General features: G+C 42.9%; 1 protein-coding gene across 1 annotated transcript in view; it reads right to left on the reverse strand.

Annotated features, from left to right (window-relative positions):
* Positions 1-364: 364 nt before the first annotated feature.
* susd6 (sushi domain containing 6) overlaps positions 365-26847 on the reverse strand; it is a 32369-nt gene continuing 5886 nt past the window's right edge. Inside the window, exons 2-7 of the mRNA XM_058613598.1 lie at positions 25576-25756; positions 6410-6604; positions 5262-5456; positions 4993-5131; positions 3430-3917; positions 365-2683 (exon numbers count right to left, since the gene is read on the reverse strand). Of these exons, the coding sequence (XP_058469581.1) occupies positions 2658-2683; positions 3430-3917; positions 4993-5131; positions 5262-5456; positions 6410-6604; positions 25576-25717 (1185 nt within the window). The 5' untranslated portion in view covers positions 25718-25756 and the 3' untranslated portion in view covers positions 365-2657. The remainder of the gene's footprint in view (positions 2684-3429; positions 3918-4992; positions 5132-5261; positions 5457-6409; positions 6605-25575; positions 25757-26847) is intronic.

Raw genomic sequence — 26847 nt, forward strand, 5'->3', positions numbered from 1 at the left:
ATACATGCTAAGGTTAAACATGTACATGATTGACATACAGTAATCAATGTGGGGTTTTATGATAACCCAATACAGATAAAAGGTATAAAAATGTGAATACTTTACTGCCGTATAACTTACACCAGAGGTAGCTTTAAAATATTGTTGATAAGTTGTTCCACAGTTGTGTGGGACAAAAGCTATTGCTGTATTTCCATTCAGGATGAATAGGATTTCCATGGCTCAGATCTTCCAGGAACTAATCCAAAAGGAACATGGATCCCATTATTTTGACAGCGGATACACTTTGTCATAGTTGGTACTGGAAATGCGTACTTCCTGGATAACAGAGCAACACATGGGCTTAAATAAACGACACATCGTCTTCCACATTCAAAAGAAAGCTTTAATTAGAAAGTTATATACACACTGTAATATTAAATTAAACTTTATACAAATATTAAATTACTATCTTCACACCCACTGCCATGTACATAGGAAAAAAAACCCAAAGCTGTTGAAAGTGTTGAAATTATGTGTTTTTTTTCTGTTATTTTCTGGGAAGCAACACCGTACAACAGTGCTTCTGAACAAAAAGTTAATTTGTTTTGCCTTATTTTTCTTTTCAATCCCATCGTATTTTAATGCCTGATAGCAAAAAAAAAGAAGCAACTGAATAGCGAAATATACTTATAGGATCATCATCATCATCATTATCATCAGTTGTTGGAAATGATAGGGGAGGACAGAGAATCCAGTGGACACCAGTTCAGTCGTGTCCACAAGAGTCAGTTAAGTAAACTCAGTGATGAATACACAAAGACAGTTTTATGCATAGAATAGAAAAGAATAGAGTAAGGCCATTGAGAGAACAGAACTGTAAAGCAACCAATGTGGAGGCTTGAGATTATACATTAAAAAAAAGTGGGGAAATGTACAAGTCTAAGGCAACATTCTGTTTGCATTAATAACGTAGCCACTGACGATGAGAGAAGGCCACAAATGCAGAATGGAAAAACAACAAAAAAAAACAAATTCAGACAAGTTGTTGTTTGTGTGTGTTTTTTTTTAAAGCAGTTAAGCTCGTAAAGTGATTCTCGGGATCCATCTGAGTCATGTCGTTTCCACGGTGACCAGCTCAACCACCAAATGCTATTCAAGTGGCAATGAAAAAACAGAGGGGCGACTTCTTATAAAATAACACATTTCTCTTAAAATATGCTCTTGGCATTAAAGGGGGGGGGGGAAGTGAGTGAGTGTGTGAGGCGGGGGGGAAGGGTGATATATAACAAAACCTCACTATATTCCACTGCAACCAGTTGCAGTTGAGTCGATAATGCACAAAACTGGGAGAGTCTTCAGTTCGGTATGGACATGGACGAGAGCCAGTGTCGTCTAAGGAGACTCCCAGCCATTCAGCAGAAAAATGCTAAATATTGCAGCTTGCGAGTACATGAATAATACACGCATTGTGTACTTGACAAGTTGACTGAAGTGACGCCGGTTTGTTCATGTGACTAATTCAACACTGGGAGGGGACATCTTCCTATGGTGAAAGACGGTGTCAGCCTCGGATCTGAAGAGAGGCAAATCAGGAAATGGCAGCATCAAGGACTACCACATGTGGACATGTCCTCTCCTGTCTAGCTGACACACACACACACACACACACACACACACACACAGAAACTCAGAGAATCAATAAATACGGGGGGGGGGGGGGGGGGGGGGATGAAACACAAACAAACTTGAAGTTTCATCATGTGCCAGTCCCCACTTTTTCTCAGCTTTCAGACCGAGTGTGACACGCGTCTCCCTCCCCCGATACGAGACGTGTAGCACAGTCCCCGGAAACCACACAACACCAATCGATTCCACTCATGCGACAGAAGCAGCGCCTCCCCAGATACCCGAGTGCATCTGGCAACGGGAAAAAGAATCCCACTGATCCATATGCTAGAAGCCAACCAGATACACAGATAGCTACAGAGAGACAGGAGGCTTCATGCTTCACTCTGACAGCGCCGTGACAGCGAGAACTAAAAACAACATGCAGCATTCGCAAAGATGGGCCGGAAAAAAAAACCCCGGCTCGTCACTCACAACTTCTTCAAGTACAGCGGGAAGACCGTTCGGATTCTGAGTGCCATGGCATCAGGAGCAAACCTCAAATTATTTACTTCTTTTTTTAAAATAACGGCAGTAATCCCACACAGAGCCGACGTGTCTCGCTTGCGAGCAATGTTGATATAGAGAACTATCCTTTTGGGGCGGGGCGCGCAAGTATTTGTAACTCATAGCCTATAGTACACAACCTTGACTCAGTATGCATGATTTACTCATATACATAGGATCTACAGGGTTTATGCTGAGCTGGCACCCCTGCGTTTGTCTTTGAATTGTCTTTAGTTGTATCCAGGAGCTGCATCCAGTGGTGCTCCAACACTGCTTGTGGTACCAGTGATGATTGGTTGTTGGCTTTGCTCTGCATGGGGAATGGACATAGTTCTAGTCTTTTTCTTTTTTTCTTTTTTTTTTTTGTCCTGTGTGCTGCTGAGGGAAGTCGGAGGAGGCGGGGGAAAAAAGGTAGGTTTGTCAGCCACAGTCAGTCCTGGTCAGCAGTGAGAGATAGAGAAAGAGGGGCTCTGCAGCTGATGCTCATAGCAGCTTGGCAGGCTTCATGCTTCCTTCAGCAGGGGAATATCTGCAGGGAAAGAGAGAGAGAGGGCATACATTAGAACAGAGCAGGGGCTATAGAGACACACACACTGCATTTATACCTCAATTTATCACCAGAATTTTATTTCAAATGTCTTATTCTGTGAAATACTCAAGTTCTATGTGAAAAAGTTCTACATTCTGACGGCTGTCACTGATCTTCAATGACATGGGCCTTTTAAAATAAAAGGCTCTGACAGTAAATCTAGGAGAAACTTTTTTTGTCGAGTCTTGATCAGGAGCCAGAACTCGACAAAGAGGCACACCTCTCTGTCTGTGATGTGAGGCTGTTTGTTGGCGAATCAATACACCCCCTCAATAAGAGTTCATGAGGTGACGTAGTAAGGGGGGGTGGGGGGCTGCCAAGGGCAGCGGACAGGAAGTTTGCCAAATGTTAGCCAAAAAAGGACATCGCTGAGAGCAGCTTTAAAGGTCCAGTGTGTAACATATACAGGATGAGATTGAATATACTACTGTAGAGAGTATGTATGATTGCTTTAAAATAAAAATATGTGCCTTATGCGAGGACCTTCCCTTACGGAGGCCGTTATTTTGCACCGCCAAGATTTTTACAGCCTACGTCTGCAACTTTTTTTTTAGTTTGTTAGAATCTGTAGTCTCACCATAGATGTCACTAAATCCTACTTCTTTTCATTTATTCCATCATGATAGTTGTGCATATTTGAGAATCACACGCTGTATTGTAATAACACAGTATTATTCCCCTCTTACCATCAGAAAATTCATCCACAGAGGTGACAGAAAGCAGACTGTTCTGGTCGCTGCTCTCAGAGTCTCTACGAAGAGGTAGAGGGCCTGCGCACGCACCCCTGGGGCGATCTCTAGCCCATGATGATGAAGAAGAGGAAGAGGAGGAGGAAGAAGAAGAGGGGGCCTGGTGAACCAGCACTGTCTCTGCATGACGGCGGGAAGAGTAGGATGATGAGGAAGAGGTGGATGGGAGACAGAAGTCTAAGTCTCTGTGGTGGCGGGTTCTGCTGGAGCCTTGGCCTCCGGTGGCGCCCTGAGGAAGCCCCTCAGAGAGCACAATTGGGACTCGTGACTCTGGAGGAGCCAGAGGAGGTGGTGGAGAAGGAGGAGGACCGGAGGCGTCGCATGGTCCTCCGCTTCCGTACACAGCCTCTTCATACGAGGGAAGGCTCACCTGGACGCCCTCCACCATGATGGAGCCTCCCTGGCCCGAGACGCCCTGCTCCCTCCTGAAGTATTAACACAAAGAAAGAGTGAGCGAGTCAGACGGGAGAACATGTGCCGACAAGGTGGATCATGACACCAGGTTCAGTGCAGCGTGATTCAGTCATGTGTGTTGCGTGCCAGAGCGGAACCTCACAGGTGATTGGTGTTGACAGTACAAACCCTTCAGCAGGCTGCACTCAGCCCTCGGGCCCACGACGAAATCAACGAGTGCCAATGGGAATTACATCAAACGGTTGTGACCCTTTCTTTTCATCACAGAGCCACAGCAGCAGAGACGGCTGGCGACTGATAAGAGACCAACTTCTGTACTTTTGCTTTCACTTCTCAGCTACTCAAGGAATGGCAACTATTAAGACTAGCAGTCATGTGGTGCGGACAACTTTACTCAACTGGTTTCAACCAAAACCAGTTGAGTATCAGGTGTGTCCATGGAAAAAAAGAGGAACAACATTATCTGTGTTACTGTATAACTTTATGGCACCAAATAAAAAAATATGGCTGTGTTGTTAAAGAGCAAACAAAACTTAAGCTCTTAAGTTTGGGAGTTTTTGACAACAGCAGTGGAGGACTGATAAACTAAACGTTCATTAAGGTCGATTAAAGGGTCTCAGGATCAAACTGCTTTCCTGCTCCACCACCACACCCTCCCTTTCAGGAAAGACTATTGAAGTAAACAATTCAATAGTCCTAAAATAGAGCTTTAACATCATTTCATATGCCAAGCACGAAACTGCAACTCGACGTGTGTTTGTGTTTGTTTGTGTTTTTGCGTTTCAAATCTATTGCAGACAGGTAGGGTCAGTGTAGGTCTGTGTTAAGATATGCTGAGAGGAGTGAGTCTGCCATAAAAGAACATTTTTGAGCACTTTTGCCTTTTCTTTGAAAAGAAGTGGAGACAGGAAATGGGGTGAAAGAGTCAGCGAGAGACATGCACTAATGTCTGTCTTGCTGGGAATCTAGCCACTCACCAGCTGCTCGGGGTGAATCGACCATGTGGTATGTGCCCTATCCACGCGGCTATCAGCCCTAACAATTACACTTTTTTGGGAAACTGATAGTAATTTGTGCAAATCTTACCTGCTGTGATGGAAAGACTTGAGTTTTGGTTGTACAAGAACAAACAGCACCACTAAAAGCAGGATGAGAGCCACAGAGCTGGCTGTGGACGCCACAATCGACAGAGCCGGGATACCCAGCGGAGAGCTTGGCTCTTTGACTGAAGAACACAAAAACACAGAGAGAGAAATAGGGGGGTGGGAGTGAGAATGGAGTTCACTTCTTCTGATTCTACATGTTGTGAATGCTTACAAACAGATGCTGTGAGCTCAGAGGCTTAGGTGACAGACCTTGTGTTAGCCGGCAGCTAATCTGCATGAGACCGTCCCACTCGCCGTTCTGGCAGGTGAGGAACTTGTAGTCTCCTTTCAGAGCGTAGCCTTCGTCGCAGAAGTACTCGATGACGGTCTTCTGGGTGAGGTGGTGGCAGGGAGAGGGGTGACAGCGGTAGCCCCCGTTCTCTGGTTCAGGAGGGGGTGAACACACTGGGAAGGAGAAGAAACAGAAGAGGATTTAAAACTCTGTTGTGTCTTCCCGTTATGTTGCACCTGTGTTCAGGGTCGATTCACACGGTTTAATAAAACGCTCATATCTGGCTGAAATTTGCCAGTGTTCCCTGCTGGCACAAGGACATCCTCGCCGCTTGTGTTATGGAACTGTGTTGACGCAGACGTGCAGTGAAGCCCAACCTCTGCAATCTACAAAGCTGACTGAAATAATGGATCATCACCACACGCACTTGAGCACATATATGAGCATAAACAGCCATTCATTAACGTTTTAAATTTCTGCCAGAAAAGACCAGACGTGGCTTTGACATACGGAAACATGTTTACAGAAGATTCTTGTGTGTATATAAGCTCATTTCAGGCCCAGTTATTTCTACGTAAATTCGGCCCTCTGCTCTCTTGCCACATTTTTAGCATACTTTTAGTGGTTAAATATAAATATAGGAGTACATATTTGACCACTTACTGTAAGACATTTTAGAGGAAGCAGCGCTTCCCTTGCTGTCATAGAGCAATTGCCTCTGGTGTTGTGTATATACAGTATATATACTGTATATATTTTTTTTTAAATCATTTTTGCCAACAAAGACTTCATATACTTGCAAGGACAGGATGTGGCCACCTGCCAGTAGCTTTTTTATTGATTTGCAAGGACCAGTCTCATCAGTGTCAGGCATCAAAGTCATAGCGTCTGTGTTTGGATACGAAAATAGACCTTAAAGGGAAGGACTTGGCCCTGAACACATCACTTATTCAGAAAAGACCATGTGTTCTATCAGAAAAGGCTGATATACCGAGTTTTCTTCAATAGAACTGTTGAGATGTGTTTCTATCAAATATGACAAACAGCAAGCAGCCAAATACGTAAAGTAATGTTCAGTTTTTACGCTATGAGAAGAAGAAGAAGAAGAAGATATTCTCATGCTCACCATTGCTCCTGACACACAGTGGTGGTTGATAGGACCAGGCTCCAGAACTGGTACAAATGATGGTGGTGGGTCCATCTGCGGTGTAACCTGGCTCGCAGCCATAAGTCAACTGGGTGCCCGGGGGAAAGGATCCCCGGTTCGCCTCCGTCTGATTCAGCAGGTCTCCATGCTGCACGCCGGGTGGCCGTGCACAACCTGAAGACACACAATCGAGAGGAGGGACTCAGAATTAGACGCTGACTTAAGGTCTAAATACAAATAATATAATAATATAATTTATATAAATAAATAAATAAATAAAAGCCATTGAGGTGATGAAGAAAAGTAAGACAAGAAGCTGCTCCCTACGGCTCTGCTCTGGACCCGTAATCATTTAATGCTTACTATGCATATTAGGACGTACCAAACTGTAGGCCAGCAGCCAAAAATATGGGCTTCAAAGCATCATTTTTGAATAATGTGTGGTAACGAGCTAATTATTAGGTATGTCAGTAAATGCAGTGGAGTTAAGACTGCCTCTAGACAGGAAATGGAGCGTCTCAATTTTCAATTTATGCCAGGATTTCCATGTATTACAGGCCTGCAGAGGAAATGATTAATCTTCAAGTCTGAAAGGCATTTTTACGTTGTACAAATATTATGTCAAATAAACCCAGAATTTACAATCACGGGCAGTCTCTTTGTCACTGTAAGTTCCAACAGAGGTGCCACGATAAGACTCCCCCTCCCCTCGCTCTACATTTTTAGTATTGTATTTATATAAAGAGTGCCGGAGTATTGTGCTGTTCTGTCATTAAGCTGACACAAACTGGCTGCCGCTCTCCTCTACAGGCAGCTGCCACTAGGTCAAAAACTTTTCCCATGGAAACTGTCACGATGACGGGCTGAGCAGATAATTAAAGCTCAGCGGAATTGTTATTTGAAACTAGGTTGCATTTTACACAGGTAACAGGGAAGCACTGCATCAACATGACAGGTTAGGTGGAGGCAGCCGCGCTGCGCAGTACGGAGACTATCTTAAGTGCCTGCAGAGGATTAAAACACCAGAGGGGGCTTGATATAATACAGTAGATCTAATTTCTGACAATTATATCCCGCTCATTTCACTGTGTTCCTCCCACACCTGCATCAGACTCTCAGACAGAGACGGGATCATAAGCACATGGCGCTAATGACAGACTTGAAGCTGTAACCCGACCAATAAAGACAGGATGAGGCAGAAGACCTAAACTTAATAGCACTTTAATCTTCCCATGCTCCCGTCTATGATGTTGCAATACCACACCAGCTGCTGCTGTGCGAGTTTGTACTTTATTGCAGTCGGAGAGGAAATTATGTGAATTTGCGATGCACAACTACCACAGCTCTGAACACTGTCCCTGAAGACACACAAGCGCAGATGTTCTTGCGCACACACACACACACACACACACACACACACACACACACACACACACACACACACACACACACACACACACACACACACACACACACACACACACACACACACACACACACACACACACACACACACACACACACACACACACACACACACACACACACACACACACACACACACACACACACACACACACACACGGTGCCTGAGCAGAGAATCTACATCCACAGCCTGACATAACATTGCAACACCTGAGTAAACTGAGGCACGACAGCAGGAGGCGAGGATTACACATCTTAAGGGCCGGTGAATTTTAAGGAAATTATAGATGCAAGAAGATTCAGTTTTATTACTGCTGATTGCGCTAATCTGTGAAGGGGTTACGCAAGAATTCTGCCTTGGCCTCAGTGGTACATTTTTCAATAATCACTCCAAACCCCTAAAACCCCTTCAGGCGATCATATAGAAATGTTATCTGACACAGTGAGTAATAGATTTTCAGTATTTTATCTGCACGTCTCATCAGTTTGACTCCTTTAGTTGAATTCTATATTAAATGAGACATTGAATTATATGTCTCTGTTAGGAGACACAAACATAAGTACATTTTAAACACCCACTACAGTGGTGGAGGACATTAATAATGCCATCAACACTAATGAGCACATGGCTCATTATTTAATCCTTGGTCTAAGCATTTATAAAATCATATTAACTGCGGTCGATTGCGGCGTCTTATCACTCGCTTGACACAAACAAAACACACCAACAGTGCAAACAGCCACTGTCTTGCCTCCGAGTGTGTTTAGAGATTGAAGGAGACCATTTCTACAGCGCAGTGCCACTGACGTCCTCTAATCTCCTGGGAGAAACGCTGCTCTAAGCTGGCAGCACAAGATTAAATGCAAAAAGCACTCAAATGTGTGAGCGCCTATATACACACACAGGTTTGAGCAGCTATACCTCTTAGGACACTGCACTGACTTCAATTCATTACCCGAGTTCCTCAGAATGGAGTTTCTGCCTCATTAGGACCAGGTTTCGGTCTCGCCGAGGATTACTGGCCCTGACAAGATCAGTGTTTATGACAGAAAAGGTCCTACAGAGGTAACTAACGCAAAGACACACAAACACAGTCAACAGCCACAAACAAAGACACTCCCAGGATAAGTCATGTTCTACCAAAGGGTGTGTTATTGGATTCAGCTGAGGACAGATTGTGTGCGATGGTGTGTGTGTGTGTGTGTGTGTGTGTGTGTGTGTGTGTGTGTGTGTGTGTGTGTGTGTGTGTGTTAAACTGCTAAGTGCAGCAGCATATGGAGTTATCACCACCTGGTGATTATAGATAACTACAATGCTACATAGGAGAAAACTGGGATTAGCTTAACGCCTTCTTCAATGGCTGCATACAATTTACTTTCATTCTTGGTTATGGTTCATTCTTCATTTTCCTAAATAGTCCAATAATCCCATATTTGGTCAATAAAATGACAGAAAACCATGTTTCCCAGAAGCTTAAGTCGTGCAAATGCACACAACTCAAATTTTGTAAGTGAAAAAAAGGCAGACAGTTAATTCCTCACCTTAACAAAACTAAAATTATTCATGAGTCGTTTTTTAAATTTTCACAAGAAAACACGCAAAAAACGAGAGCTACAGTATTAAAATAAATCAGCTAATACTGGCTCACTGTAGGGAACAGAAATGTCGAACTAGGCTTGAGGTTCTTTACATGTAGAACAACTCATTGATTATTAATCAGTTACCAAATTAATTGTCAACAATTTTGATATTCGATTAATCAGATTAAACTCTGATTTTTTCAGCTTCTTGAACACAAATACTTTCTGGTTTCTTTGCTACATATAACAAATAATTAATTAAAACTGAATTATATTTTGGTTTATTTTGGATAAAATAACCGACAGATTAATCTGAGATTATGTGAGAACAATCGTTAGTTGCAGCGCTAATGTACAGACTGTGATACAACTGCATTTTCACAGGTAAACATCCTTCAATTTCCCAGATCTCGATGGCGCACACACAGCTACAGGCTGTAACAGAGAGATGGATTGACTGCGAATCACCACTATTCAACCACGACAAATAATGTGATTCAGTGTCCCGATAACACACGGGCTGAAGATTTGTTTAATAGCACATACAGGACATGCACGGACAGTTTGAACATCCAAGGAGCATCGATATGTATTCCACAAACAGATCGATCCTCTCCATCTCTCACACACAAGAAACACAATCTGCGCAGCGGCATTCCAGGATGCCGTTCGACAGCGTGACCTGCGCTGGTGTTGGTCGAGCTGCTTCGGGGCGATTAAAGGCCCTCTGTGGAGGAGATGGTGCTAATGGAGGTGGTAAAGGTGATGAATTGATGACCCCGAGTTGAGAGGCAGCAGGGGACAAAGAAAGGCCTCGGGGAGCAGTTTAAGACAATAGCCTTTAGCCAGCAGCCTCTGTTATGATCTTTTGTGAAGCGCTGCGAGGCAGTCAATAGCCCCGTAGAAGAATGATGAGTGTTAACGGTGTTTCGTGATCTTTAGCATTTTAACTGCTTTTTCACCATCTGCAGAGTAAAGGCATGTGCGAGCACTAATGAATGGATGCGTTAAAACACACCGATTTATGATAAAGTTAAATAAAGGCTCTTGGTTTTCACAGAAAAAAAAACACTCCCTTCACTCTGATTACACCACACTACACACTGTACGTTAAAGTAGCGCTGTATAAAAAACAATTAGGAGAGTTTCACTGAAGAGGCCACATGACGAATTTCCGTAGAGCGCAATACAGATGGAGAGGGCTAGTTTTTGTAGCACACCTCCCATTGTTTGTTGGTAAAGCCTTAAGAAATAGTTAAGAGGCTTCGCTCAGTTGAGGGTTAATTCTTACAGGGACATCAGGTCACAGAGGACACTGGAGTCAGGTCAGTCTAAACAAAGCATGAAGCCACTAAAATGTCCATTTAGAAACGTGTGGTGGTTTCAGAGGCTCAACAAACCAGGCTTGCATTCTCATGCTAGGGAAACCTTGTGACCTGTGTTCCATCATCCAAGACATTTATAGAAAAAAAATGTCCTAAAAATACAGTTTTCATGGACGTGGGAAGACTCGGAATGGCAACTAGACGCAACTAGCCACAAGCTTAACTGGAAACTACCTAATACCAACAGGAAGAGGCTGTGTCGCCCCCTGATGGAGCAGAGGCTTACACACTTCATTCAATATCAATATGTTTGCATTCTTGGACAAGGACAGTAGTCCAGTTGAAGGGGCTAATCGCGCTAGAGCAGTCACTTCGCTTGACTGAACAGCTTTTCAGCTTCTTAAATGTGAATATTTTCAGGTTTCTTTGCTCCTTAAAACAAAGAAAGAAATCATTAAACCTGATTTACTTTGGTTTGTGGACAAGACAAGACATTTAAGACGGGCATAATGTTTTCTGCCATTTTATGGACCAAAGAATAACAAAAAAAGCTGTGCAGAAAACAAAGACATACTCATTCTTATACCCGTCTAAAAAAAGAATGTAAGACAAATATGTGCTTCAAATAATTGACCTTAGCTAAAAATACCACGAGTGAATCGAGTAAAAAAAACAACACTGACAAAAAAAAAAATTGACTGACAGGGAAAAAAAGAGGGGGAAGGGAATAAGAAGAGAGAGCGAGAGAGAGAGAGGGGGAGAGGGAAACTGTAACCATCGTGGAACACTGTGGTCCAGGGACATGTCTTAGCAAGTTAACCGATAGTTGTGTGTGCTAGGGTGAGGCTCTCTGTACAAGGAAGAGGAGGCAGCAGGCTGCGACAGCACATACCACACTGTGGGTTGGGCGAGCACAAACGAAGAGACTGCTAACATTAAAGAATGAACGCCTGGGTCGACAAAAAGAGATGGTGGAGAGTGGTGAAGATGTAGATAACCTTGCTACCTACAGTATCTCCCGCTTTTCCCCTTCACCATTTCAACCCACATGGAATACTGGCTTTGAAAAAACTAAGTGAAGAAGTGATCAAAGCAGGAAGCAATGCCAGAGTTGATTTCAGCACACCATGTTTTGTGCTTATGAGGAAGGGAATGAGTCACAGTTAAACACAAGCTGTTCTCCCACTAGTCTGATGGTAAGAGTTAGCTCAAGAGAGGGAGTTTTAGAGAAATGTCGACAACAATGACAGAAACTGAGTCACAGGAGCCTTGTGAAATCTAAAATAAACAAATCGGCAAGAAAAATATACTTTAATTAAAAAAGAAATATCCCCCACATTTGTAAATTTGTTTAAAGATAAACCCACATTTGACTCCACTGAGCTTAGGCATTTGACATATTGAGTTAAAGAAAGTGGACATATAAACTGGATTAAGAATTAGAAATCTACTGGGAAAACAAATGTAAGCTGTTCAACGATTTAAAAAACAAGGTAGGAGCCATGCTTGTTGTGTTGTGGTGGGAGAACTGGGCCAGGATAAGACGGAGAAGCCCTATGGTTTGATTGCACATAGAGCACCTTAAGGATGTGGTGGAGGAGCTTCAAGCCATGGGGGTGCAATAAATCCGCTGCCTTACTCTGAAGTGTCTGTCTGGCTGTGAATATCCCCCCTTTCCCCATCTGTTACTGATGAGACTCAGAGCTGGGGGGGGCTGGGTTGAGGATAACAGTGGTGGGCGATGAAGACGTCGAGGGTTTGAGCCCTTTTTGCCCAGGCAAATTAAAAATTTCTAATTATCCGCTATTACAAGCTGCGAGCGCTCTGGAGCAGATCTGATAGTGATGACTTCTGAAACCAGCTGTTTGGTCGCTCCAAAGAACAATGGGCTATAAAGTCGGGTGTGTTTCCCACTGTGCGCACATGAGTGTTTTGAGGAGCAGGGGAATTTGAGTGCTTGAATATATGCTTAAGTGGGGGTTGTGTGTTGGATTAAGCTTAAAACTGAGGGGATGATGGTGATGATGATGATGCTCTCTTTGGCCTGGTAAATATGTTTTACTGTTCCTTTGTTGGCCTCTCTCCAAGTCCTTTGTTGATGACGTTGTTGTTGTTTTTGAAGACATTGGTGTCATTTTTTTGGGAGGGTTAGTTTTTTTTTAATTTTTCCCCCGCTCTCTTAAACTAATCTATGGGATTTTGGGCCAAGCTGTTGTTATTAGAGTGCAGTACAGCACAGCACAGCGGGGTCCATGGTGGGATAGAGCTAGAAAGAGAGAGGAAGATGGATAGTGGGAAGACAACGAAAGCCCCTTGTTTTATTTTGCTTCTGATAGAATATTTGCCCTTATGAGACACCCGACACTCTGCCACAACAAAAAAAACAAAAAAATATACAAATATGTTCTTGTAAACACAACATTAAATGAATAGCTAGGAGCCAGAAAATAGCTAAATTTATAACAGATTCTGTTTGAACAAAACTTTTTGTCTTAAACTTAACTTAATGATGTTAAAACCTGTAAAACCTGTCTCTCTAATCACCATTACATTGCATCGCGTCCACGTGGTGTCTGTTATGACACAGCGAAACAATGTCACGCATGAAACGAAAGTCATCTGTTGCCACTACATTCAACAGCTATTGGGTAGCACAACTGAGAGATTTAAGGTTATATATAATATTAAAATAATTCATAAATATACACAGGGTCTGACAAATAAACCCAGTGACCCCCAGAACGTTTTTGAAAAGATTTAAAGTTCGGGAAACGATGCAGACTCTAGACGCGGACAATGATTTTGTGAGAATCTTTTCTGGACTTTCTTTCGTTCATACACATAAATGCCAGAGGTGACTTTTCAGTGAGAGACACTTCAAACGGTACACAAGAGTGTGAGGTGACATGACTCCATGCACTGACCTGGGTGAAAGACACAGTACCGTAACATGGGACTCTTCATCTCTGGGAGAGTGATACTAGCAGTATCATGTTCCACTGCGAGCGGCTTAGAGGTTGTTATTCAGTAACACTGATACGCACAGAAATATCTGCTTTCATATTCTCTCTCTCTCTCTCTCTGCTTGTAACTTGCTGAGAGCTGATCCAGAAAGAAAGGCAGAAAAGAGAACCAAGGCACTTCTTGCTGAACGAGGGGAAAGGTTATGGGAAAGACAGAGGAGGTGGGGGGAGAAAAAACGCGGTGGACAAAAAGAACATAGAACCAAGCGAAAACTGTAAAGCACACAACACATTTTTCATAAACAAAAGTGCTGCTGTTTCTTCTCCGGGACCTCTGAGAGAAGGTGGAGGGGTCTACAAGGGATGAATAAACACGGAGGACGGAGAACAGCGAGGCAGTGGGAAGAGGTGCCGTCACGTTTATATGAAAGCCAGAGAACATACAGATACAGACAGTTAATTCACTCTGCAAAGTGTAGGCTGCAAGTGTCCCAGTGGGGGCCTTTGTAAACAGCAGGTTTGTGTTACTCACTGACAACCTACACCTGTGTGTGAATGGTGAGGGGCACGGAGAATGGATCTGAGTGGCAGACAGAACAGTGGGCACTCACGTCATCATCATCATCATCATGATGTCCGCGCTGTGCGGTGGTGCCAAGGCTAACAGCACCACATCTAGTAAACAGTGAATTTGACACAATAACATGGAGTTCAAACGCTGTGCGCTTCCAAGAAGAGCAGAGACCACAGCTGACCACTTGTTACATCTCTTCCTGCAGCTGCAACACAGGAAAAACACATACTGCATACGCCCATGGTGATGGAGGTCTCCAAAGAAGGAGAAACATCCTCCCCTTCCCGACTCGGTCATCCCCTGCTGTTACAATGCATTTAGCAAGCCACGTGTGCTGCCATTACACCCCATTGTCCTGGCTCATTGAGGGTTGGGGCACAGTGACAGATTTAAGCAGCATGCCTCCAAACAGCACAACAGACAACTTTGCATTTGAAGGGTTAAATATGCATGAGAAGCCATAGTGGGCGAGGGCAGGGGGGTGAAACCATTGTTTGACCCTCTCTTCAACCCCTAGGATTTAACAGATGGGTGGATGTTAGCGGACGCAAACAGTGAGCTCCCCCCTTTCTCCTCTATCACCCTTTACTCCAGAGGACAGCTGGGAGGCAGACATTCCTTCTTCTCAGCTTTCAGAGGAAAACAAAAGAGTGTGTGGGACCCCTCCTACACACACGTGCATGTGTTCAGACACACACGTACATAAAACTCCCACCGCACACACAAAACTGTCAATGCAACTGTGCGCCGATCGTGTTACAGCAGGGCGAGCCTGCCAGCCAGCCGAGACATCAGCGATGAGCTGGGACATTTGTTGAAGGTGAAAGTTAGGGAGATAATCCCAACCCTGCTTACCAGAGCTGACACGATGATGAACTGGTAGCACCAGGGCCACTGCCGAGGGCGGTATTAAGTCTGTCGAGAGCTGTAATAGAATGGAAATTTTGAAAAACTGCAGTATGACAAACTTACTCTGCAGCTGGCTGTTTTTTTTTTTCCTGGCCAGTTTATCTTTATCGTCACGCCTTGGTTGTTTGGTGAACAAGTTCACCGCAACAGCGCAGCACATACTGTACCACAGACGACACAATGGCAAAAAGAAATGGAGCAGTCATACTGCAGAGAGCAGGAGGAACTCATTCTTGTTTCGTTAACACAAAGGAATACAGACTTGTGGTGATGTATCATTCTTCAAAGCATTAAAAAAAGCATTGAGGGCAATTGTGCCCCACATTTTAAATGACATGTCCGATGATTCACCAGTGCGGCCATTTACAGGCTGATGTCCATCACGAACGACACCAGCCTGACAGAGCAACTGCTCATGCAAGCCCCACAGAGAGTGAACAAATGGTAGCAAGCATCAGTCGCCAATTTAACACTTGCAGCCTGCTCTGCTGAGTTGGTCATTTGCTGTTAGTGCCAGGTGTCCCATTATTTGCCTATTGGTGGCCAATTGGACCGTCAAAAAACATATCCAAAAAAGTTTTTATAGGTTTTTAGGAAGGCAGGAGCTCTCAGCATAACAGCAGCCAACTGTGAATCCTTCTTTTAGGAATAAACACGACTGTGCCAGGACTGGGTTCATTGGCCAAATCGTAATCTGCCCTGCTTTTGCCCTACTGCCTTTGCAGTTCCTCGAAGGCTCAAAATATTCCCAAGAAAATATATCAAGCTCCTGGGCAACTATCCACCTGCCTGTTGAAAAATACCAAGTGATCCATGATAAGCCGAGTTGGACAAACAGCCTTGTCGGCCATGAATCATTAGTGTACAATGCTCTATTCAAATGAAGAGATTACATTTTGTATAACTTTTTTTGTACAATAAAATAACCTCAAGGAAACTCAAGGTTTGCTTAAGTCAATAAATACTAGAACCCAGAGATGTTGTCAGTACAAATTCCAATGGCAGCGTTTCTAACAAACTACTGTTTATCATCACAAGGAAGATACAAAGTACAGTTTATATTCCTGGCAGGACGTCCACCAAAGCAAAAAACGGAGACATAAACCTTTGTCATTATTCAAACATTGGGTGGGACTCATGAAGAGGAAAGTTACTCATAGTGCCCAGTAACTTACGCAACAAAATATACAAAAAAGGTAGTTACTGAAGTAAAGATAGTGGAAAAGAACTCTAACTCAAACACGACAGGCGGCAGTAAGAAGTTTGAAGTTATTTTTAAATGTGTGACGTTTGTGACTCAAATCAAACTGACATCTATAGTAGAAAACAGCACAACAGGTGTGACCGCACTCACACACAAACCCAAGCTGTCTGAACAATCTGGTATTTACTGTACATACACTCAAACCGAAAATATGAATCTATCTCTCCTGCACAAATACATTGTATACAGTACACAGATGAAAATTAATATGGATAACACACACAGAGACATGCACGCTTTCCATAAATCCTGACACAATTATCCAAATGGACTTCAGTGATACCTTCACAAAGACCTTCACTATTTGGCTGCTGTTTGTTACACAGAGCTGTTTACAGATGACGTAATAAGGACAGAGGGCATTAGAATGGAGATTAGCCAACTGGCCACCGGACGTCTCGAAACTCCCATCTAATGGACAGGAGGGTCTGAGGGGAGGGACGAGGTCAGAGCAGAAAGAAAAACACAACACAATGAGAAACAAACAGGATATATTCAAGAGCTAAATAGGACATCCTGCAGGCAAGAAAATGAAGCCAAGGTATGTGCAACCTACTCAGGGTATAATCTGGCCTCTAGGCCATTGAAATAAGAATACAAACAAAAATAGGGATGCAATGTTTTCACTGTGGACTCAGGCTCAGGTGTGAAAATCAGCAACAAAGCACAATACTGAGGCATCTTTTAAAGGAAGGCACTTTATCTGTAACTTTTGAGGCTGCTGTTGTGAATCCGACTATATGGCCCGACTTCTCTCTGGAGGACGATCAGCTGAGAATGATGAAATAATGTGCGTGTCATCCCCACCCTTACGTACGATCTCTATTAAGCATCTGCTGAACTGGAGACGGCTTCCAAAAGACGACGGCAGATGTGCAGAAATGTGCTCGGTTAAGGAGAAACAGCTGCACACCACGTCCGCCCATGACAACAAGCCGCACAAGTATGACAAGACAACCCAGCCCTTTCCCTCAGTATCAGCAAGTTTGTCAAATCAAGCGCTCTTTGCTTTATTTTGCTTCCACCGCTGATATGGACCATGCTTGTGTAACTGCATGATGTGGTGCAATACTGCCCTACTTCTACTGCCTCTATACATACAGCTGTGGCATGTTCGCGCATGGGCATTTACCCTGTGCACTCCGATGCAGAAGCTGATAATAATGCCAACTGACAGAATTTCAAAAGCGGCTACAGTAATAAACTGATAAACACCCTGGGAGCTAACAAGAAAGTGCTGTTGTGATTAAAAAAATGTTTTGCTGCTTCATACCGAAAGTCGTTCACTGGCAAACCAATATAAGGCTTTATTGTGAAGCAGCTATAAAAGTGCAGCCCTGTCACTTACCTCAGCAAATAACTTGACTTTTCTTAAATTAAATTGTGGTTTTCTGTGCGTTTGCTCAAACAATCCGTTTACAGTCTAACATTTCTCTGCAGATATTTTGGGAAAAGGGTAAAAGCCCTCATCCTGTCAAAGAAATGTCACTCTTTTTTTTTTTTACCCTGCTGCACTCTTGTATAGACAATCATTCATGCTATACCAGTGTCATGATTCAGAGTTGCTCATAGTCTGGCACCATGTGGCTGTTTTCAACCATTGGCAAATCCAGCATGTGTGTAGGATGCTGTGTTCTGCTTAAGCGATGGGACATGTTTCAACATGATGCTGATGTTGACTAACGGTGTGACGAAGAAATCAGCCCACACTGTTTCAGAGGCCCCGAAAAACACACATCAAAGTCAGAAGAGAAGGGGAAACAAGACGAGACAGGAAGAAAATAACATAGAAAGTGAAAAGAGGAAATTTGAAGAAAGAAACGCATGAATATGTACATACTTTGGCGAGATTCTGAGGTGACTGCTTGATAATGTAAAGTCAAAAAATAGAAAATAAGAAAGCACAGAGATTGAAAAAGAAATGAAAATAAGACAGAAAGAACAGAACCAGAAGCAACAAAAGACAGGAGAGACTGGGGGATAAATTTAGCAGCTCATTAGTCAGATATGTCCTCTACTCAGCAGGCTGGTCCCTCAGATGAGGCCCTTTGGAAATCATTATGACTGCCTGCTGGTTCAACTACACACATTTCACTGGAGAACAATCCGCAGACTGCCTCTCTTCTCCCCAGCCTTAATGTGGCTTCACAATAACCCTCAGGTTCTGGAGATGGGCCCAAAAACAAAGCTTTGAGTAGTCACAAAGTGACACGGTGCTGCTAATAATGATGACATCGTTACACTTAAAGCATTAGCATGAAAGACGACCAAAACGAGTGTGGTCGTCAATGCACGTTATCTCACTTTGAACGGTATCATGGTGGAGTGAAATGTGCTGCCAGTGCCTCCACTCCCTGCTTTGACATTCATTAACCTTGAGGATACAGCACCACATCGTCAGTGGAGACTTATCAGTATGTGGTCAGAGAGAGGAGGGCTACAGACATGCCTGCCATCCACACTACTCCAGCTTTTCAAAACCCCACAGACGTTTTAAAACGTTGCTGGATCCATTTGTGTACAGAAGGAAACATAGACCTTTGGAGATTATGGCAAAGTTACCAGCATTTGCTTCCTGGTTGGTTCTTATCACTTGCAACCCGACTATCAGCTGTTAACAGTTACTTTCAGTTTCTCCTTTGAAGTATAATAAAATAAATCCCTGTTCTTATTTTTCACCATTGTTGTGACTTATTTCTACATACGGTGCTCAAACACTCCGCTAGATGCATTACATGAAAACATAAAAGAAAAGCACCCAAAGAAAGAAACATCAAGTGTCAAAACATCCATATCACATTAGGTGGTGTTGTCGCGGTTGCAGGCAGGTGTGGAGTGATGTTTACAATCCGGGCCATCTGGGATCTTGACAAAGTAATGGGACTGTCTGGTGGACTTGTTTAAAGTGAATGAAATGGGTGTTACGTTGCCTGTCTGCACTGCAGCATCTGTTTCCACAGAGTATTTATTTGTCAGGTGAGCCATAAAAAGGTTTAGCTCTGGGGCTCGATTGGTTGGGAAAGCAGCTAAATGACACGAGGTGAGAGCAGAGAGTGGCGGCTCAGTGGGGTAATGAAAGAGAAAGGCCGGTTGATTTAAACAGACTGCTGCTAATGGCCTCAGCGCTCACCTGGATAATGGCCGAAGCCTTAAAGTAACAGACAGAAGAGAGAGTGATGGAGCGAGAGGGGTGGAGAATAGGGAGGAAAACAAAGACATCACAGAAAAAAGGGTTCTGTGTTTAGCTAAATATATCCCCACACACACACACACAGTGAGTTAGCAGTCCTAATTGCAGACTGGTGATCTAGTGGAACTGCAGTTTGCTGTGGTCTAGCCTGTGGCTCCCGTCACTGGCCCTAAAAGCCCCCCTTTGTTCTCACATTTCAGAAGTTGCTAGCAGCCAATGTATAGCTTTACTCTTGCCCGCAACATGCCGTGCTAACAGGCCTACAGGGGACAGTCAATTTCACAGGACCCATTGTTTACCTCACGGTGGGACACACTGTTTGTAAACCCAGCAAACCTTCTGCGAAGGGTTGGGAAAACAACAATGTGCTGGCACACACCGTTTTGTTGGTGACAGCAGGTTTTTGAAAATCGTCGAACCTTGCCAGTGGAGTTTTTGAGGAGGCACGTTGAATATAATCGAAAAAGTATTGCGTGAGTAATCAAAAGATGATCATTATAGGAGCCAAACTGTGTGTGATTTGGCTTATGATGTTGTTCCTACTTTCCAAATGTCAGAAAATGAAAAAATGCCTTATAACAGTGTTTTACACACACAGAAAGAGTCTGTATAGGAGCAGGGTTTTATTTTAATGTGGGGGGGAAAACCCACTAACAAAGGCAAATGACTCCTTTATCACTGCCAGCAGAGAAGTTTGCCTTTCTGTTTATTTTACCCCTGGAGAGACATGTTCATGTCACGAAAGCTCCGTAACCGATGCATAAGCAGTGGGAAAGACAAGAGTCAGCAGAAGAAAGTACCACAGAGACCAGTCCTTCTTTCAAACGACTGAATGATTTTCAGATTGTTGCAGGAATTGCATGCCGGTCACAGTGTCGTGCCAGAAAAGGAGCAAGCATCTGCACCAACACTGCCAAAATAAAGTAGCAGAGGCAGAAATTAGCACATTCAAAGAGGTGTCATATTAACGCCGTTGTCGATTCCAGTCAGGGCTGATATTGCAGAGTTATGTGACCGGGGAGTCGATGCTGATTGAATCCATTCCCAGTGCAGAAAAGAAGCCAGATGTTAATGGGTTTTTTGACCTTTTTATATATATTTGGAGTTGTAAGTCCATTATGTCACAACAACATTGCTTATCTGTTACAAGAAAAATGCCATCGTCCCACCTCTCTCTTGCATTAGCTGTTGCTTCTTTGTTGTCTTCCTCTTCTTGTGTTTGGAGATTGTTTGGTCTATTTGCTTTATTTCTTTGCTTAGTCGCCCTGGCTTGGTTGATTCTGTTTCTGCTTTGATTGTCTACAGTGTAATGTATACTGTACTTACTTATACATTACTTTAAATAAAGCTTCATTAAAAAAAGAAAAAGGTTTGTACATATGTGCATGTTTAATGTCTCCCTCTGTTTTAGCGTTACATACAGGCTTGGCATACTGTATGTACTAGGGCATTTAGAGTCAATTTGGGGGCTTTTGTGAGGATAAAGGCATTTCTTTTTAAGAATGAAAAATGAAAAAGAAAAAGATTACACAGGGAAAATTCCTTTTCTGTGTGTATAAGGCCTAAGGAAAGGCCCCACAGCCTCGGACTTCAGAAAAAGCACCAGCCTCAGGATAGAGAAAAGCAACAAGTTTCAAAGACTAGAGCAGTTGGAAGATGCCAAAAGTAAGACATGGCTGATTCAGATATTTTCCTCTGTGGTCAGAGCAGTGACGCTATGCAACCCACTACCGTTTCCTCTATTATTAAAAGAGAAAAGGCATTTGAGAAGAAGCCCATTTCTACTTGAGCAACTCGACATTCAAGAAAATGTCCTTGTATCCTTGAGATGGTCCTACACACCGTTATACGAGATGCCAAAACAATGGACTCTTGTCAACAAAAGGCATTTGTCAGGCTGTAAAGAATGCATTCAACTACAGCCAAGAATAGACAATCGATTGTCAAACACAAACACACATCTCAGAGGAAATTAGAAAGGCAGCTCTCGAACTTGCTCCCCTCCCCTTTCCCTCTGCTCTTTTCTTTACCCTATGACTCCACTTTTCTTCCAGACTCAGGGAAAGCCATTTCCCGTTCTCACACATACACATACATAAACGTCACCGCCTCACAGAGCACACAGCAGGCTGGTTTGTGGGAGACTTCTGGTCCTCCCTGGCTCTTTCATGTACAGCTTTAACTCAACTTCAGAGGACAATGGATTTCACTACACTGTGTATGTGCTCAAATGGACCCAGGGGGACAGTCAGTCCCTTTCCTCTCCACACATGTAACACTGTAGGAGCCAAAACAAAAAACATATGATCATCTGAAAAAGCCGCTGAAAAAAGGCCGACTTCTCATCTTCACTCTGTCTCACTGTCTAGTCACACTTCCTCTGAAATGCACCACAAAGGCCAACTGTGAAGAACTTTCATCGTATTAGAAACTGAGCTCTATGCAACCAACATTACGAGGATGTCAGATCGACACAAAGACATGAAACAAGTGATATTTGCACTGGGGCCTTGGAAATCCTGAAGACTGCTGCCATTTATCCTTGGTGTACACAAACACCGAGGTGCTGCTTTGTGTTTACTGGCACTGTGCATGAAAGCAAAAGGATGTTTTTTATTTACGACGTTGCTACTTTTAGAAAATTGTCCTGAATAATTAACATAAATGTAATCACGTGCAGTAATCACAAACACAAATTGGAGGGAGCCATTTACAGTAGCTCAGAGGATACCCTGCTGCTTATCGTGTTTACATTGAACGGCTAAACAACAATAAAACCTCGTCTCCAAAAGGTTTTGTAACTACGTAACTGCTGTCCCAACCCTTCTACAAAACACACACAACAACAATAACAATTGAGGAGCTTAAAGCTTCTCCTTTCTTAAAGAGAGCCTCATCATTTATGGACTATCATTCTGTCTTCATATTTAATTTCCCATTACTGAAACGCTGACTTTCCAAAAGGACTAAAACCCACACAAAAGACCCAACGTGTCACATAAACCCCCACAGATTTGATGCTGCTCTGTGCCGTAGTCTAGTCCCTGGTGTGTAGAGCAATTGCAGTAATATGCAAATGTTGTAGAGTATATTTTTTAGTATCCGTTTCTATTCACGCCACTCACTGTGGCGCCACAGTCTGCAATGGGTCCGTCAGCAGTGATGACATTTCATATTCATGAAAAGTTCTAGAGCAATCTCCATCCCTGGAACATACCAAGGGATTACCTACATGTGAATTATGTATGGTGAGCAGGAGGGAGAGAGAGAGGCTGGGGAACAGAGGGACTAATAACGTGACGACTTTTAAAAAGGTTGTAAATTAGTACATCACCTTATGGGAATTTGTCCAATTATGGAACTTGTTTCATACTTTCTTGCTGTAAGCACGGCAATTTGTGCCATGGTTGTTTATGTATTAAAACAGCTGTTTGTTTACATGGGCCTCATTTACATTGTTCTACGATATCCTTTGTGTTCAGCTACAACAAAAACCCTTTTCAGAGAGTGATCAGAACTCAAAGGAGAATCTAATTCAAAGAAGCAGTAAGCCACGTTTGAATTTATCTTTTTATCATTTTCCATTAGTTCTTTTGTGAAGGACGTACATGACTCTAAATTAAAAAGGTTGATCAAAATGTGTTTGCCGATGGCCAATACTTGTTCCCAGTTTTTTTGGCCAATTCTTTTCTCCTTAATCTAATAAAATATAACCGTTTAATGATAAGAAATAATACAAAAAAAAATTGAAATAACTGGCTCAAAAATGAGACCTTGAAACCTGTGCACAAACCGTTCACAAACCGTTCACCGGTGCCGGCAATATATTCTAGCTTCATTTCCATTTAATACAAGAGAACAAATACAATGTGGGGTACATTTGGAAGAGCCACAGCTAATGAACTGTGAGTCAGGATCAATTACCGCTTCGTGAACTATGAGGAAGTGAAGTTAAAAATACACAACTATGGCAACACCTTAAAAATAACCACTGTAATAATACTGTCAGTTCACTTGGGTGGAATTTCCCATTACATTACCGATAACTACATTAATTATATAATGATGGTGATAGTATCCGGGTGAACACGAAATAATCAAAATAAAATGGGTGCGTTTCAATTCACAAGATGATAAGATTAGTAAATGTAGAGAGAGGTTGGGTGTAATTTAGTACCTACATAATGTATTTACTGTCACAAGCAAGGTAAACACAGAGTTTGCCTTTTGATGTAACGACAAAAAGGATAAGGAGCAGACGTATACATCGGGTTTTACTTTCTCTAACTCAAGTATGTGGTGTATAAACATAAAGACGGGATTGAACGCATACACACGCAGATTACAGTCCACATCGCATGTGCACTGGGCGTTCAAGGACACGTTCCTCTGTATCTGAGGGCAGAGCGTGTGTGTGTGTTTGTGTTGTAAAACGTGAGCACGATACCAGCCCCTCTGGGCTCAACAGGAATAATGTGTTACATAAGATAAAGCGAGAGTGGAGATACATTAGGGATTAGCAGTGGTGCCCATCCACTCATCTCTCTCTCTCTCTCTGTGTTTTCCAGTTGTTTCCCTCACTTGAGGATGATGGCGATTGTCATGTCAGAAAATGGTGATCAGTGTTTCTCAAATGATTCAGTTTTAATGATTTCTTTGTTATATAGAACAAAGAAACCAGAAGATATTGCTGAAAATAGAAGCTGAAAAATCTGAAAACTTGTTTTAACTACTAAAAAAAAAACCTCAACTCAATTAATCCATTATCAAAGTAGCTGACGATTCATTTAGTAATCGATTAATAATCGATGAATCAAATAAATGTTGTCATAACAGCAAAACAAACCAGTGTTGTACTCTGAGCGAGCATCGGTTTATGTGATGCAGGTGCAGGCTGACGCTGGAGAGCATTTGCCCTAAATTTGTCAAAATGGGGTAACCAAACACGGCCTTATTAATAAACAAAAACTTAAAACGGTAAAACTAATTGTAAAAAAATTCTTCCATTTACTGTGAAACCGTTTCAGTCTTACATACACACACGCACACGCACACGCACACGCACACACACTTATTCCTACGTACACAATCTGCCTGCTCTCTGTGGCAAGGACATCTGGCACATTTCACAAGCTAGCTGTGTGTGGGGTGTGTGTGTGTCAGTGTATCTGGGTAGTGTATGTGTGGAGGTAGTGTGTGTGTTTGTGTGGGGGGAAGGGTCTGGAATATTGGAGGGTTGAAGTGAAATAAAAGCTGGCACAAGTGAAGGGAGTTCAGTGAGTGCAAGGCACCGGCAACTGTGTTCCTTCAGAAGAATCAAAAGACATAAGCTGCGTAAGTGCTGCAGTGATTGCTTTACAGGTATATTATAGCGCCTTACTTTCAATGTTCACGTTAAACCTTAACCCCCCCCAGTTTGTAAAATCTTTGTCAAATTACTTTCATTTTGCAGAAAATTGAAGATAAAATAATTATACTCCAAGAGCTTGGTCAGCTCTACAGTACAGAGGCCAGCACATATTATTTTGAGTTTTGGTGCCAACACAGAATCTCAGGTTGAAATAAAAACCTGGTCTGACTAGAATGATACAGGTTCTCAGAGGACACCAAAGGTCATGGCTGAATAAAACCTTATGACAGCAACGTGACAACAGACAATATGGTCTCTCTTTTAGTGGAGGAAAAGTGTTGTGACTCGTTAAGGCTATGAATGGATTCGCAGAGTAAGTGGGACCGAGAGCAACACAGCTGACTCGAATAGAGGAGGCCAATTGAATGTAAGTGACCTTAAAGAAGAGGAGCAAAAAAAATAAAATAAAACCTCAACCAATTTAGAAGAGATGAGTGAAGAAGGAGGTTTAGGATTTGGATCGTGTGGAAGCAGAGACGGTGAGAGAGAGTGTCTGGGTCCTACCTGATGCGTGACCATGAGGGAGCAGGGTGAAGAGGAGGAGAAGCGCGGAGGCAGCCAGCCTGTGGGCTCGAGAGGAGGTGGAGGAAGAAGAGGAGGAAGAGGACAGGGTTCTCGTCTGAAACGCTACCATTCCATCGCACATCTTTTCCTCCGGCGACCAGCGAGTCCTCTACGGCTTAACCTGTCAGGGCCACATAGAAAGGAAGGGAGAGAGATGGAGGGAGGGGGCACACAGATTACTATTGACATTCATTGAGGATTATGTAACCAAAAGTAACACAGAGAAACTGAGAGGAACAGTGAGAACTGCAGAGCAAAGAGAGGAGAAAACTGTGGCCGAAGAATGCTAACCATCATTTAGCATTTGGTTTTGCTGAAAATAAATAATTAAATGTACGACTCGGTGTACTTCCTCTCTCGTGTGTTAGTTCCTCAGAACTGCATCCTTCTATTTAAGCAACCTCCAAGAGAGAAATTTCCAGCTCTCCCGTTTGAAAACCACTAGCGGTGGCAGCAGCGGTAAGAGAGTTGCTCTGATCTCCCCTCAAATCCCTTAAATTTACGTCTCTGCCACAAAGTCCAACTACATAAATCAGCTTTCAGACTCCGCCATGGATGATGTAAAAGGGAAACCTGATCCCTGCTGCTGCTGATGAAGTAGTAATTACAAATGCAACGTCTACAAAACCTCTGGAGAGCAACTTCTCCCCCCCCCCAAAAAAAAAACAACATAACAGCATTTTAGTGTCACCAGATCATTAGAAATCAAAAACTTTATAAATGTATTATTTGTTTGGTTTGAGTGGTAGCAATAATAAGATCACATTTTAAAGAAGTCGTTTCTTAAATCTAGTCATTGTACAGTGTTGACAAAGAGAGCACAGTATTTTACAGCTGAATGGTTAACAGATGCTGTTTCACAAGTCGGCTCAGTGGTGTTGCTGCCCCGCCATATGCCACAGATCTGTAACAAAGTTTGACGGACAAATTATGTACAGATAACAACATTAGGTGCCGCAAATACATCCTGTATTATCATCTGCTCATGTGGACAAACAGTGCATACCCTGGTGATAAATGCTAGTGTCTCTTATCAATAGCACCAGTCAATAATATCACTCTAATGTGCTTTGCTCCTTCGCAAAGCCTATAATAGACGGCAATCTTTTTCCATTTAACCCGACTTTCTTCTTACGTAAATGCACAGTGAGGACAGCGTTAGTGGTGACTCTAAATGTAATATATCTAATACGCTACTGTAAAATCAAATGC

This window comes from Solea solea, chromosome 17 (assembly GCF_958295425.1).
Source record: "Solea solea chromosome 17, fSolSol10.1, whole genome shotgun sequence".
In the NCBI taxonomy this organism is placed as follows: Eukaryota; Metazoa; Chordata; class Actinopteri; order Pleuronectiformes; family Soleidae; genus Solea; species Solea solea.